The 13,283-nt window shown below is 55.6% G+C and overlaps 6 protein-coding genes across 6 annotated transcripts; 3 read left to right on the top strand and 3 right to left on the bottom strand.

The window, feature by feature from the left end:
- Positions 1–486: 486 nt before the first annotated feature.
- IUM83_18495 (uncharacterized protein) lies at positions 487–989 on the top strand (the record flags this gene model as incomplete). The annotated part of the gene is made up of 3 exons (XM_067943499.1): positions 487–573; positions 703–789; positions 864–989. 3 exons carry the CDS (start codon positions 487–489, stop codon positions 987–989), a joined length of 300 nt encoding a protein of 99 aa, XP_067795599.1.
- A 1,790-nt stretch (positions 990–2,779) lies between these two features.
- On the bottom strand, positions 2,780–4,674 carry IUM83_18494 (DNA polymerase delta catalytic subunit; the record flags this gene model as incomplete). Its single annotated transcript, XM_067943498.1, has 2 exons — positions 2,780–4,446; positions 4,509–4,674. 2 exons carry the CDS (start codon positions 4,672–4,674, stop codon positions 2,780–2,782), a joined length of 1,833 nt encoding a protein of 610 aa, XP_067795598.1.
- A 2,698-nt stretch (positions 4,675–7,372) lies between these two features.
- Positions 7,373–7,708, top strand: IUM83_18493 (Targeting complex (TRAPP) subunit; the record flags this gene model as incomplete). Its single annotated transcript, XM_067943497.1, has 1 exon — positions 7,373–7,708. The coding sequence occupies one exon, from the start codon at positions 7,373–7,375 to the stop codon at positions 7,706–7,708; it is 336 nt and encodes a 111-aa protein (XP_067795634.1).
- Positions 7,709–7,982: 274 nt separating this feature from the next.
- IUM83_18492 (uncharacterized protein) lies at positions 7,983–8,372 on the bottom strand (the record flags this gene model as incomplete). The annotated part of the gene is made up of 1 exon (XM_067943496.1): positions 7,983–8,372. The coding sequence occupies one exon, from the start codon at positions 8,370–8,372 to the stop codon at positions 7,983–7,985; it is 390 nt and encodes a 129-aa protein (XP_067795578.1).
- Positions 8,373–8,541: 169 nt separating this feature from the next.
- Positions 8,542–9,267, bottom strand: IUM83_18491 (Cell 12A endoglucanase; the record flags this gene model as incomplete). Its single annotated transcript, XM_067943495.1, has 1 exon — positions 8,542–9,267. The coding sequence occupies one exon, from the start codon at positions 9,265–9,267 to the stop codon at positions 8,542–8,544; it is 726 nt and encodes a 241-aa protein (XP_067795602.1).
- A 2,751-nt stretch (positions 9,268–12,018) lies between these two features.
- On the top strand, positions 12,019–13,015 carry IUM83_18490 (uncharacterized protein; the record flags this gene model as incomplete). The annotated part of the gene is made up of 3 exons (XM_067943494.1): positions 12,019–12,256; positions 12,313–12,443; positions 12,506–13,015. 3 exons carry the CDS (start codon positions 12,019–12,021, stop codon positions 13,013–13,015), a joined length of 879 nt encoding a protein of 292 aa, XP_067795601.1.
- Between the last annotated feature and the right edge of the window lie 268 nt (positions 13,016–13,283).

Here is a 13,283-nt window from a genome sequence, read left to right as displayed (position 1 = left end):
AGATGCTTTACTTCAACAAGTCGCTGAACTTTCCGCATATCCGCTAGTCGAGCCAGAGCCTGGTGGCAGTTTTCTGATACTTTGGCTCGCATGTAGATGTCAGGCGTGGTCATCAGAAGAGGGAGTGGATATCGAAGCTTGATGCGCTTCACATCGATTTCAAACGCGGTGTACAACCGCCGTGTGAACCGGAGCTCGTCGTTGCTGAACATCCGATATCCTTGTGGGTCATTTGGCCCTTTCCGTTGGAGTTGCTCGTGCAGGTACTTCATGCCTTTATCGGCTAGACCTTCCAGGATGATCATTCGGAACTGACTGTCGATGATTTGGGTGCCGGTGATAACATCCAATACGCCTCCTTCGCAGTCCATTTTCTCTGCTTCGGTCATTTGATACGATCGAATGGGGACCCCAGGAAGTGTCTTCAAATTGACCGTGGTCATGGATTTTGTGATTTCTTCGAGCGTAACGTTGTCCTTGTACGGAATGATCACGATCATCCTGGAAAATTTCAGCGTACTGGGCGGTTTACGCTCGTCTACTGAGCCCGGGGTTTCACTATCGGCGCACGTGGTAAGCTCTTCTGTGGTTTTCGATTCGATGATCTCTATTGGAGATTGAAGCACGAGGCGTATGCTGAGTGAAGCACTGGTGAACACGTACCCACCTGGCTCGCGAATTACTTTTTCGAGGGGGGACAAGTCGACAGTCGCTGGAAGCTCGCTTTCTTCGCTCAGGATTGCTGTACCAAGAGGACTCGCACGGCGCTTCATGGCGATGATATCTGTGGTGAGCTTCAGACCCATGTAAGGTTTGTCACTGTCGGCTTTCATGTCGCCCATGCATTGTTTTGCGGTGTTTAGAAGTTCGACAAGATGGAATCTGGCCAGGCCGTACGGAAAGAGGCGACCCGAATTTGCAAGTATCGTCCGCCAGTCGCCACGGGCAATATCATCGACAGCGGAAAGTTCCATTGGCTTTGCTGCTGAGGTGCTGGGAGTAATGGGCTGGCTTGTGTCGCTGTTACGTGGCGTGGTTCGAGATGATAAGATGTCTGAAGGTGAATCTTGTTGTCGGTGGCTAGGGTCGATTCCTGTCGTGTACAAGCTCTCCCATTTTAGTTGGTACCTTGCTAGCGTTTCTTGCTGCCTCAAGTCGCGATCCCGGATCTCCACGGTCAGTGCCCCGAACCGAATCGCATCAACGAGCTCCAAGGAATCGAAGCGTCCGCAAAGCAGAGTAACACTTGCGTTCCACCGGACCGTCTCGTTCTGGTGAGCAACATCACAAAACACCGTCGGATTAGTTACTCAGCTGTTCGCTGATTTGGTTGATCGACATTTTGTTACCTGGCGCCGCCCTGGAGTCAGCAGCAAGCGATGGACTGCATGAGAATGCGTACATGTCGCTAGACTTGATGCCGACTGCAGTTTATCGGGAAAGAAGTGTATCAATGCGAACGCTGGCTTGCAGTACCGTTGAAGGGGCAAATGAGGCGTAGCCGCCCCGATTCCCTGACTAGCAGCTCCAGGTAGTCGGCGGGCCGTTCCGATAGTGATTGTAAGAGGATTGAGCCTTTTCAGGAGCCCACCAACAAGCACAGGTCGATCTACACTGACCTTGATGGAGAGGTACTTCAGACCTGACGCCGACGGCATCATGCAAAGGCTCTGAGCCGGTGGTTGTACATCGCTTGGAGTAAACTTCGATCCGAACGCGTTGCCTTCAAGGTCTTCGGCCCCCGTTGCCTGGTCTGCACTTGGTGATAGGACCCACACTTGCTTTACTTGAAGAGCACCGGCAAGCAAGCTGCTCACATCGATCTCGTACAGCCCGGCGAAGGCTTTAGGAGTGAATTCAACCGCTAGAGGAGTTACTGGGGCTGCTGTCACTGCCGCGGGTGCCTTTCCTGTTGAAGGCTTTGCGTCTTTGCCTTGTGTGCGCGGTGTTGTTCCAGTCCCCGCTAAGCCGGGGTGGTCAAACAGAAAAAACGACAAGACGGGGTCGTCATCGAGAGCCGTCGCGAAAGCTTCAGAGATCGCAACGTCGGGGAAGCTCTGCTCGTAGCGGAAACGAGTTGGTGAGGCTGGCGAGGTCTCGGACGGATCATTGTTGTCGTGTACTGGAGTCCATCCGGAGCCCGACCCGATGGCGGTGGTCTGCTTCCTAGATCCGTCTAGGAAGCGGAAGCGAAAACCTGGAGCCTCAAAGACGCCACTTTCCACTGCGGCGTCAATCTGCAGGGTGAAGGCGGATTTATGCGTGGGGGTAGCGTCGCCCTGGCCTTCCGCACGCCTCATTGCGTTGATGATGCGAGTCGAAGCAGAGCTGGTGAAGTGGTGAATTGAGCACCGTCGAAATGCAGCTAAGAATATGAACGAGGCGAGTTGAGCAGCTCGATTTAGTCGACATGGGCGTTGCCGATACGCCAACAAAGCTAGTGCTGGGAGGGTTCGAACTTTGATCCTCGGCTTGCTTAAGACTGCGCCAGCATCGTTATTCACCGTCAAGGTCGATGCCCCCGTGAACGAATGGGTCGTCTCGATAGCCATCAATCGGCGGAACAACAAATGCTGTGGTGCTTGCAGGAGCAGGCGTGTGCTTGATTCGTAGATGGACAAGCGATGCTGTCATGAGTTCTTCGACGTGAACGATTGACACGGCTAGTGCTGGCCCGAATCATCCGGCCAGAGCGGTGGAGTGATAGGCGGTCGCAACACATTTCGTTACGCTTTAGGATACATGTACTACTAGCACTAACAGGATGCTCGTCCTCTCCTTATGCACGCACGTTGAGTAGATCGCGCAAAGAGCTGTCACTGAGGTACTTGCGCACCGCCACGAGCGCTTCTAGCTGCACTGAGCGCAGGAACTCGCCCTTGAGCTGATCCAAGCGCTCCATCCCTTCCCGGGCTCCTGCCACCGTCATGTCTAGCTTCTCCTCCTCAGCGAGTCTTGGATTGATGAGCTTGGCGAAGTGGAACATCTTGCAGTTACTCAGCTTCTTGAGCACCCGCATGTCGTCGCTGTGCAGTTTCTCGCCAATGTAGCCACGGATGCTCTGGCCATGGCGCAGGAGAATTGTGCCGTTCTCAATGAGCTGCAACAGCCCCAAAGTGTACTTCTCCTCCTCGGATTTCCAGCGGCCTTTGCGCAGTGGGCACATGAGTGCGTAGATGCTGGACGAGTCGAAGCCCACCTTGAGGAAGGTCGCCACCCAGTCGATCTCGTCGTGGCGGTTGCGCACAAGACTCTTGGACTTCAAGAACTCCTTGGACTTGAGCACCAGCGTCGTGAGAGGCGTGTGCTCGGCCTTCTCCGCGCCAACGTTAACTAGACTCCGCGGCGCCGGCGGTGCGCTAGTTTCCGCGATACTCGTCCTCACGAGAGCTTCGTTGCCACTGTAGCTGATACGCGATGAAGCAGAGAGCGGCGAGTCGACGTCTTCAAAATCATTTGAGCCGTCTCGAATGTAGCGCCGTCGAGACGCGGCCGCACTGCGTTCCACTGCAGGTTCCCTGCTAGCAACGTAGCGCGAGCGCACGAGAGGCTTCGACGTCTCTAGAACAGCGAGGCCGTACTCGGGCTCGTACAGCGGTTGGCGCAGCTGCGCTGTGGATGTAGCAGAGGGCGACAGACGACGTCGCTTCTGGGCAGTCATTGTCATCTCCGCCGCCTCGGCGCGGTCATAATAGGCCGGGCGGCCGCGAGGCGGTGACACCTCATGCTGTTGGTGGTGCTGATGCTGAAGGTACCTGCTGCTGGTCCGGTGCTTCCTGCTGGGCTGCTCGTCGCGGTAGTGCGTCGTCATCTCTGGGATCTCGGCCGGGACGTGGATCTCGTGGATCTTGTGTGGGTCGATACTGTGGTGGTAGTACAGGCGGCGACGCTCTGATGGGTTGACCCGCCCCCTGGGAGGATCGCGGGGCTGCTGCTGCACGTAGCGGCTCGAGATCTCCGCCGACGTGGGTCGTACGCGGCCTCGAGACTCCGAGGGCGGAGACGACACGGCCTCGGCCTGTGCTTCTCTTGCAGCGACTGCTCTCCTCGGCCCGAACTCCCGGTACATGGCGCGACGCATGGCGCTGGCCGCCAGGTCGGCGTACCGACCGACAGGCTCCCAGTCGGAAGGAGCGGAGGACGGAGGGGCGGCAAGACGACGGCGGACTCTCGCCTGCTGCTGCTGCTGGCTGAAGCTCGCCAGCCGGCCTGGCACCTCCATCCTGAGGGGCGAGTCGCTCCTCCCGGACGGAGCGTAGAGCTGCAGACCTGCGCTGGAGGCGGCGGCGGCAGCAGAGGCGAGTGCAGCGGCTCGAGGCGTTCGCTCGCGCACGTCTCGCAGCTCCTCGGGCAGTTTCCTCTTGCGCGAGTCCGTCGGCGCCTCCCTCTCGTCCGGTCGCTTGGGCTCTCGGGCGCCACTCAGCAGAGACGCGATCCTGGGCAGCACTGGGGCGGCGGCAGTCGTGGGCAGCAACTGGTCGAGCGCTGCTGTGCTTCGGAATCTGGACGCGTCCGTGGATCTGAAGCGAAGCGGTCGGGGCCAGCGGCTGCGGCGACGCGCCAGTGCTGGCGCATGGGCTGCAGACGCGGCGAGGGCGCGCTGGCGAAGGCCGCGGGGGCGGGCGGCGGTAGCAGCGGCAGGCGCAGATCGCGGCGCAGCGACGGCGTGGCCATCTCGGCGCTGGTTGGAGAATGGACGACCACAACAGGCCGGGCATGTTTAGGAGGCAAACAATTTTAGGATTTAGGTGGCCCGTCTGGAGTTTCGTTATGTGCAAGGTTCGGCGACCTTCTTTTGCGGGGATGGGCGGGTGGTTTGGATTTCTATTTCCAGATCGCCCAAGGAAACGCGCGGCCGTTGCCGTTCGCGATAACGTACGCCAGCACGAACGGCAGCATCATCAAGCAGGCATGGCTTTTTGCTCGGCGCCTAATGAAGCAAGTGGCTGCCGCCGCGCGGGTTAACAGCAGGCGCGGGGCTGACTCTGGGCTGGAGCGGCGGGGCGGTTCCCTCCGCTCTCTGCAGCATGGGGTGAGGAGCGCTCGACGCCGCGACTAGCCAGGCCGAGCACGACAGCCAAACTTAGCGTGTGGTCTGGCCCCCCAAATATGTGCCAAGCGGTGCGACCAGAAACCGCCGCAACAGCGCCAACGGCCAGCCAGTCCACACAGAGGCGACAGCCGCGCGCGAGCATTCGTCTGGGCCCCAGCGAGCGAGGAGTCAGGCAGGTAGGTACGCGCGACAGAGCTAGCTGCATTGCCTCCCAGCATCTCGGCGAGCCCCAGGCAGAGAGAGGCGTCGCTCAGCGTGCTTCCAGCTGCTGCGTGCAGTTGGGACGAGGTCGCCCGTATTCTTAGACGGGGCTAAGTTTGTTGCGACCGCTCCAAGTCAAGGCCCGATTAACCTGAGCGGCAGCATGACTACTGGCGCTGCTGCTAGTGCCAGTAGAGCGCGCTGCTGCGTGTGCCGGCACAGCTCTGGTGGCCCAGCCTCACCACCAGCACACAGCGCCCAATGGCGCCGGCACTTCGGTTTTGGCGCACTCATCCGATGCGGCCACCGAGGATGAGTGGTGGCAAAAGTGCAGAAGAAGCGTTTTGGAATGTGCAGGCGTGGTAAAACGGCGAGAGCGAAGAAATCAGCTGCGGCGCTGGTGCGCGAGCTCATCCTAACGAGCTGCGCTGTCGGCGACGACGGCAAGGGCGCGCGACCGTGGGCCGGCGCGGCCAGCGCTAGCCGATGACTCGTTCAGACCAAGGCGAGGATAGCAAGAAATAGTTTTCACCCCGATGTATTTAGATAACATCTAGGATCGATCTAGGATCAAGTGGCTCAGTTGGTCACTACAAACTTCAACTTGGGCGGCTTCGATTTGAGATAGTTTGAGACCGCCAAAAATAAACAGTTGGTCGATAAATACCAGACTGAAATCCAAGAATTTAGCGAGTTGTTGAACTTCAGTAAGATATTACATCCCGCGACTCCGGTGGTCGAGTTCTAGATTGCTGTTTGGAAGTTCCAAATTGGATGAGTCAAGAGCAATCTTGACTCAGGCACTTCGTTTCGGCAAAAAAAACCTTTGCAGCCCGAGGGCCGAGGGTTCCACTAACGCTCGGAGCATTCCATGGCTGCAGATGTGACAGCCTTTTTACCGATGATGAAACCGCAGCGAGTCAAACGAACGCGAAATCGTTAGTTAGGGAAAATTTCGCGTTTTTTTCGCAATGAATATGCAGTAGTGAGTCGCCGTACTCTACCAGAGTATACATGCTGTATTGGTCGAGCTACGTCGGCATCCGCGACATATTCCCGGACTGCACTAGCGGGACAGAGCCACTTCGGTGTTTTCCGTGACTCCCCGACCAACAACAGAATAGCTGAAATCGAGTTCAGTGCACAAATTCACGAGACAATAATTAGGCGGTCTCGACTTTGAATTACGTCGGGTTCACTGATTTCGTCATTTGACCGGACCAACTATCGCTTCTTTTTTATGGTGTTTAACCTTGATTTATACAGCTGCACCGTCCGCGTGATAACAATTCAGTATCCAAATGCGATGCAACTTGCATCGCAAGAGGCTACGACCCTCGCTTTCCATGGCAGTCTGGCCAGATGTGGCCTGTTCCTCGAGACGGGTGGTTTTCAGCGCGTTTCCGACTCTAGCAGGCACTGTATGTGGTTTGTGTCTCAGTTGATCGGCTCGCTGCTAAACCAATAACACGAGCCGAAACTATGGTGGAATTTCAGTCCATTCAGGACGCTGGCGTCAGCGAGAGCGACTGGCGCCAACGATGACTCGGTGCGTTCGGTTACATCGCCGGCTGTGAGTCTCACCTGAGTCAAGAGCGATCCTGCCTACAACACACCTGCACCTGTACTGGAGCGATTCCCGCAGGCTTTTAACGCGTGCCTTTCAGCACTCTGCTCAGCGTTGCCGCGCTCACTTTTGAAGAGCACCCAGGCCTTCAGATCGACCAGCTTCTCCCTGCGGTTGCCGCACTGGTCCGCGCGTGTTCTCGTTATTAGCTACTTTTAATGAAATAACTATTCTCCAGTCAGGAAAAGAATTAACAGTTCTCTAAGCTGGCGATAACTTCCGTTCCACTGCTCCAACGGAATTAGAGTTGGCCTTGATATGAAGCTTTTAGTACGCCCCATATTTTGTTCAGACGCATTCTCCCGTTGCGGATGTCCGTCGACATCTTGGTGAACTTGTTGGCCGTCGTGAACGTGTCCTCGCGCAGGGAAGAAGCTGATCGAAACGCCGGCCTTTTCCGGCACCTCGACGCCCTTCAGTATCTGCTGCGCGTTGTTGTTCGAGGAGTTTGAGGCGTCGGTGGGGCGCTTCCTTGGGCTACTGCTGCACAACTGTTCCCCTTCGAGGGGCTCGGCGACCTCGTCGTGTTCCCCGTGCACCACGAGCTGCAGGGCACGGACGGGTCCACCGTGAGCCTGCACTTGCAGGCCGTCATGGACACGCTCGCCGTCAACGTGGAGCCGCAGCAGACAAACGCCATGCAGCAACAGCAGTCGGTGTCGTCGCCCGTGGTGCTTTCGCGCGACGTTCGGTTCCGCTGCCAGTCCGACGTTGCGGTCGTCCGGGGCGACAAGCCCGTCGTTCACGTCGATCCCGACGGGCCCGCGCAATCTGCGGCGAAAGCGGCAGTTGGCGCGCAGGGTGAAGCTGCTGAGGGACGACATTGATAGCAGTGGAGCTGTAGAGCAGCAGCATTGGTCTTCTCATCGGTGATGTCGCGCATTGCGTGGTCCAGCTCCTTCTCCAAACATACCATAACCCAACGGACAGGCATCGTATTCCAGACACTGATCGAATAAACGACAAGAAGATAGCACTACCACTTAGCAAATTGAGAAGACCACTAATCGGTAATCGACCACTCTTCCTTCCTTCGGAGCAAACATACCACCCGAGTGTCCATGTCGCCCTTCAGCTCGGCATAAGCTAGCTTGCTCTGCATCACCTCGTTGCGAGTGGCGACGCTCTTATCTCAATGCTACTCCAATTCACCTGCCAGCCGCTTGTGGTGGCGCAGGCGGTCTTCAGCGCGACGATGATCCGGCAAGTCTCCTCAAGCCGATTCCTCGCGTCTTTGACCCGCTGCTCCATAGCTGCCTTCTCGCGCCCAGCGGCCTCGAGCTTCTCGCCCCACCGCAACTCTGACAACTCACACTGCCTGGCCTCGGCCGCGGAGGCGGCCACCTTGGTCTGCCACTTCTGGTCGCACCGCTGCTCAAGCTCGCGCATCTCGGAGTGATAGCGTCGTCGGACCTCCTCGAGCTGGCGCTGCTGCTTCTCCACTGTCGAGTCCATAATCTGCTTGTACTCGATAGTTGCAGTTGTGACCATCACTCCTGAAAAGGCAACTTCATAGGAGTCGATGTGAACGAGGTATTTTATGTATCATGACCAAATACCGATTTGAAGGCACGCAGTTGACATTGACATACTCACTACACTGACTAATATGCGAGTGCAGGTATCGCTGTTTCCGCGATCGAGTGGCGCAGCCTGCTGCTTAGTTGACCGCAGCCGAGAACGAGGACACGGTCATCTTGGCGTTCGTGCCAACGAACGGTTCCGTGCCAGCCTCGAGCGTGGTCAGGTACTGGCTGGAAGGGAAAGCCTGGTTGTTCACCAAGTACGTGAAGAATTCGAGCAGGTCGGCCGAGAAGTTGGTGATGGTCTCGGTCGCGACGAACGAGAAGACGGTGGTGCTGCCGTTCGGGCCCTTGTATAGGTTGAAGCAGTTGCTGCCGATGGTGACGGTGGCGATGGCCTTGCCCGTGCTGGAGATCGGGCCGGCGCCGCCGTACGCGGCGAGCCAGATCATGATCTCGTACTCGCTGCTGCCGCTGGCAGTCGAGCTCGTGAACAGATCGTAGGAGACGTCGGCGACGAACAGGCCCGAGGAGCAAGAGTACGAGTACTCCATGTTGGTAGGGATGGTCGAAATGCTGCTGAGCTGCTTCGGGGTGAAGATCAGCGCAGCGTTCGAGTAGGACTTGACCTCCGTGGGGGCGCCTCCCGTCCAGGTGTACGAGGTGTGCCAGCCGATGGTTGAGTCGCTGATGCTGTCGACGCCCGTGCACTGGCTGCCCGACGCAGCGGCGTTCTTGTTCCACAGGTTGTTGTAGACGATGTAGTTGGTGCTCTTGGCCGAGTCCCATTGGCCGCAGAATTCCCCAGCGGAGGCAACCGCGAGGGTGGCAGCAGCGATGGCACCGGCGAAGAATCCCTTCATGGTCGGAAGCGTGGGAGTAGTTGAAGACAGGGTTGAGTGCGTCGAGGCAAATTGCAAAGTGAGGGATGGCGAGCACACTGTACTTTACCTCGTTGCCTTCTGGAGAGCTAAGCGGTCCAAGTCGCGAAAGCGAGGCTCCCCATCGCGGTGATCACGAGCTGGCACGACATCCCACGGCGCCACCTGGGGTTCTAGTGCAGACAAGAACACAAACTTCCCCTCCGAGTGCCTTTGCGCGCCGCGGCGGTCGTCGATTGCAGGACGCGCTCAACCAGAGAGGCACATGTTAATATGTATTAACATTGCACATGTGTGCAATGTACCATGATACTGTACCGTAAACCCCGGGTTCACCGCACGCACGGCGTGGTTTACGGTACCGGTAGCGTGTCGACACACACATGGCGGACTGCAACATCCAGCCGTCGCGAGCAGAGCAAGCCCATTGCGCTCCATTTCATCACCCATCCCACTCGGGCGTCCCGCCCGAGTCGGGAGAAGAGAAGGGATAACGTCGGTTGGCTTCAACAAAAACTTCAGATCTTAGAGGCAACGTGGACAGACAAATCAAGGCGCGCCTCCTACCTCGCGGCTCCACACCGTGCTTTAGCCCAATGTCATGTCGTGGGGTAGGTAACCAGGAAGAAGAGCAGTCTCTGCTCAGCGACGGGAACAATCGCCGCTGCCATCCGACGGTGGACATGTAAAGTTTCACACCACGGAACAACAAGCAGTTTGTCACGAACTCAACTTGGTGTGCGTGGGCAGCGAGGCAATGGGCACCTTGATCGTCGCACTGTCGAGAACTGCGGCCTCCCGTCGCGGTTTGTACTGTAGTCCTCGATAATAGGGACTCCACGAGCCGCAAATGTTGCCATCGAGTCTCGGAGACTTGGCGGAGAGGTATGAAATCCACGCGTGCAATGGTACTACAGGTACGTAGCATTAATACATGTATGCCTGTATCCGCACCGTCGCCCCAGCAGTCTTATCCTAGATGACAGCCGCTGCGCACATTCCCTGGAGTCGATCCTGGTGCATCCTGCACGGGGGTCTGAACAAGTTGCACTTGCTTGCGTTCTATTATCCACGAGTGTCTTGAATTCCGAGGTCTTGGGCGGACATGCATGGGGGCGAGGAACTTGAACATCTTGACGTCAAGACGTCAAGGATGGAGCGAGTTACGTACATTACTTCCTCTGCAATAACAGGATGTGGCGAACAGGTGTAAGCTGGGATCACGCGACGCAGCCTACTGTCGGACGCAATCAATCTTGAGCTCGGGCGCCCCGCGCAGAGTTTGCTCTTCGTCCTGGGGATTCGTGGGGCTGCATTTGTCGAGGCGATACGCTTTGGATCGCACTTTGGCAACCGTTCGACTGGAAAAAGCAAGCACTCGACAAGGAAGGCGTCCTGTCTAGCGAGCGAGCTTCGCTGCAGCACTCAGGCTTAAGGCGGCGTGACCTCTTTCTCGACTCGAAACGGAATCGGTCAGCCCTGCCGTGACAATCCAGGTGCTGGAGGCAGCGTGGACGCAACGAGAGCACGAGCTGCGCCAGCATGCGCGCGTGCAGACTGGGGATGAGGAATCACCGAGGAATTACCTTATCTAAGTGAAAGAGCACTTAGATGTGCTAACACATGGCGTTAGCCCGCCATTCACTTAGTAGTATTTGACTAGGTTCGCACACTAGCTACTTTAGGTTCGCACCTCACTTGGGAAACACCAGCAATGCCCACGGAACTCCGCACGTAGCCCGGTCGACCACGCCAGCGCAAGCCGCGCACGTGCTGGAAGTGTGCGAAAGTATTTGCACGACCTGCCAACTTGCGCCGTCACCTTCAAAAGAAAAGCAAATGCGACAAGAAGTCGAAAAAGGCGCAGCAGGAGGCGCGGAAGGTAGCGAGTCGCCTCAACCAGAGGTCCGCCAATACAGTATGATATTGAATTGGATCCACCGGCTGCCAGTAATAAAAACTGCAATTTCAAGCTAAACAATAATGAAAATTGCCGCAATTTATATTGTATTGATATAGAAACGGTATAACTTATATCACTTTACAGAGGGATACAGCAGTTGAGATCGCAATTTTCAAGAGAGTAGGCTCAATCTACTGGGAGTTGAACGTCGCCATCAACAGGTTCAGGGAACCCCAGGCGGCGCAAAACTGTCCTGATCCCGCCACTATTAAGATTAAACTCGGTTGATCGGCGATAGAGGTGCTGGCAGTGGTGACAAATGAGCAGGCTCGCTGTTGATGATGCAGCCAAAGCGGCTTGGGAAGATCCCGCCGCAGCCCTGGCGTCTGCCAAAGAGCTCGCCAAGGTTAACTTTGCGGGCCTCGTAGCCCTTTGTTAATCGGCGATTAATAAATTGGTACTCCCACTCTTACCACTGTTATGCTACCATTCAGTTTTGTACCCATACGTGTTAGCGAGAGTGTTCATGCAATTGTGTCCAATTTCCGTCAGACTTTTCGATTCCCAACTGCAGTGGGGTGTCCGAAAGGTGTCACGGTGAAGGCTCAACAGACTCAACTTAGAAACACGCAGCCATTTCTAATTTGCGCTACCCGAGATATGGGTTACATGTATTTCTAATTTCGTAGCGAACTTAACTTCTTTCACCAGCGCAACGGGAAAACAAGCTCATGCAAAAAATATTTTAACCAATCAAAATTGTGATATCAGAAAAATTAATATTAGCCAATAAATGTGGTTAAGAGCGCATTCGATTCGCACATCGCGATATGGCGAGGGGAGTGACGACACGCGCGCCGTACGGCAGCGCTGTGAAGACGCCGTGCGACGCGTGTGGCAAGGCGATATCGCGCACCAACCTTTCCAAGCACAAGAAGAAGTGCAAGGGCACCAAGGAGCGGCTCTCACGCAGTGAGATCCGGAAGAAGTCGTGGGAGAAGAACCGCGCCAAGCGTGTCGGCGCCCAGCGTGCCAAGCGTGCCGCGCGTGTATTCGAGCGACTTGAAGGTGGGTTTAATCTATTGCGACCATAAGTTACCGTTATTTCTAACACGTGTCTCTAGAGTTACGAGCGGAGCTTCTCGAACTAGAAAGTGTATCTCTCCCTCCGAAACCCGAGCCTGTAGGCTTGAAAGGGCACGAACTGGAAGATTTAAGTCGTGATGCAGACCTATTTGAGTACATCTTCACCCAGGTAAGTGTTGATGGATGAAAATCAAAAGGTTCTCATGTGTTTATTAATATTACTGTGTTCAGATGGAGCACAAGGACTTGCTGTCGCAAATTTGGTTTAAACGAACCTTTCTACTGTTGCATCCCGATAAGCGCCACCGCATGCCACCTGAGTTTCAGGTGGAACCCGCAAGTACGTTACTTCAATCCACGTGCAAGCAGTTTGTCTTCTATAGGCAGCGTATGCTCAAGGAAGAAGCAAACACGCTGTTTGGAGAGCGCGTTCGACTTCAAAAGTACCGCAGTTACTTACAGACAACTTTTAAAGCGAAGATCGACCGGTGGCTTGCTGACTGCGAGGATGCCCGTCATGAGAACAATTTACTGAAGGCGCCTATCCAAGACCAGATTGACGCGTTCGGAGAAGGCAAGAGCTGCAAATCGTTGATAGAGTTTGAAGCTTCGTACTTGGCGCGCTTTGCTGAGAAGGACAAGACTTATGAGGCTGAGGCGAAGAAAAAAGCAGCGATATCCGCCCGGGAGCGCCGTTTCGAGGCTGCTTTTGGTATTGAATCTGACTCTGAGGGTGATTAAGGGATTGGGTAAACTCGGATAGCTTTGTATCCGATTAATAAAAAGGCCATCGTTAGTCAACAATATAAGAATTAGTATGACAAGACTTAAAGTACTACGACAAGACTAAAAGTACTAAGACAAGACTAAAAATACTGGAGTAAAAATGAATGGTGAAGAGGCTCACAATTGATTTGGCTGGACAGGAAGCTGTGAGCGCACAGTTTATTTTGTTTCTTTCCAATGGCATCACAACCAACGTCTCAACGACCCTCATTTCAAGAGCTAT

Source organism: Phytophthora cinnamomi, assembly GCF_018691715.1.
Source record: "Phytophthora cinnamomi strain GKB4 chromosome Unknown Contig20, whole genome shotgun sequence".
NCBI classification, from domain to species: Eukaryota; Oomycota; class Peronosporomycetes; order Peronosporales; family Peronosporaceae; genus Phytophthora; species Phytophthora cinnamomi.
The sequence above is the reverse complement of the archived record's forward strand: the minus strand, read 5'-3'. Positions and strand labels throughout refer to the sequence as shown.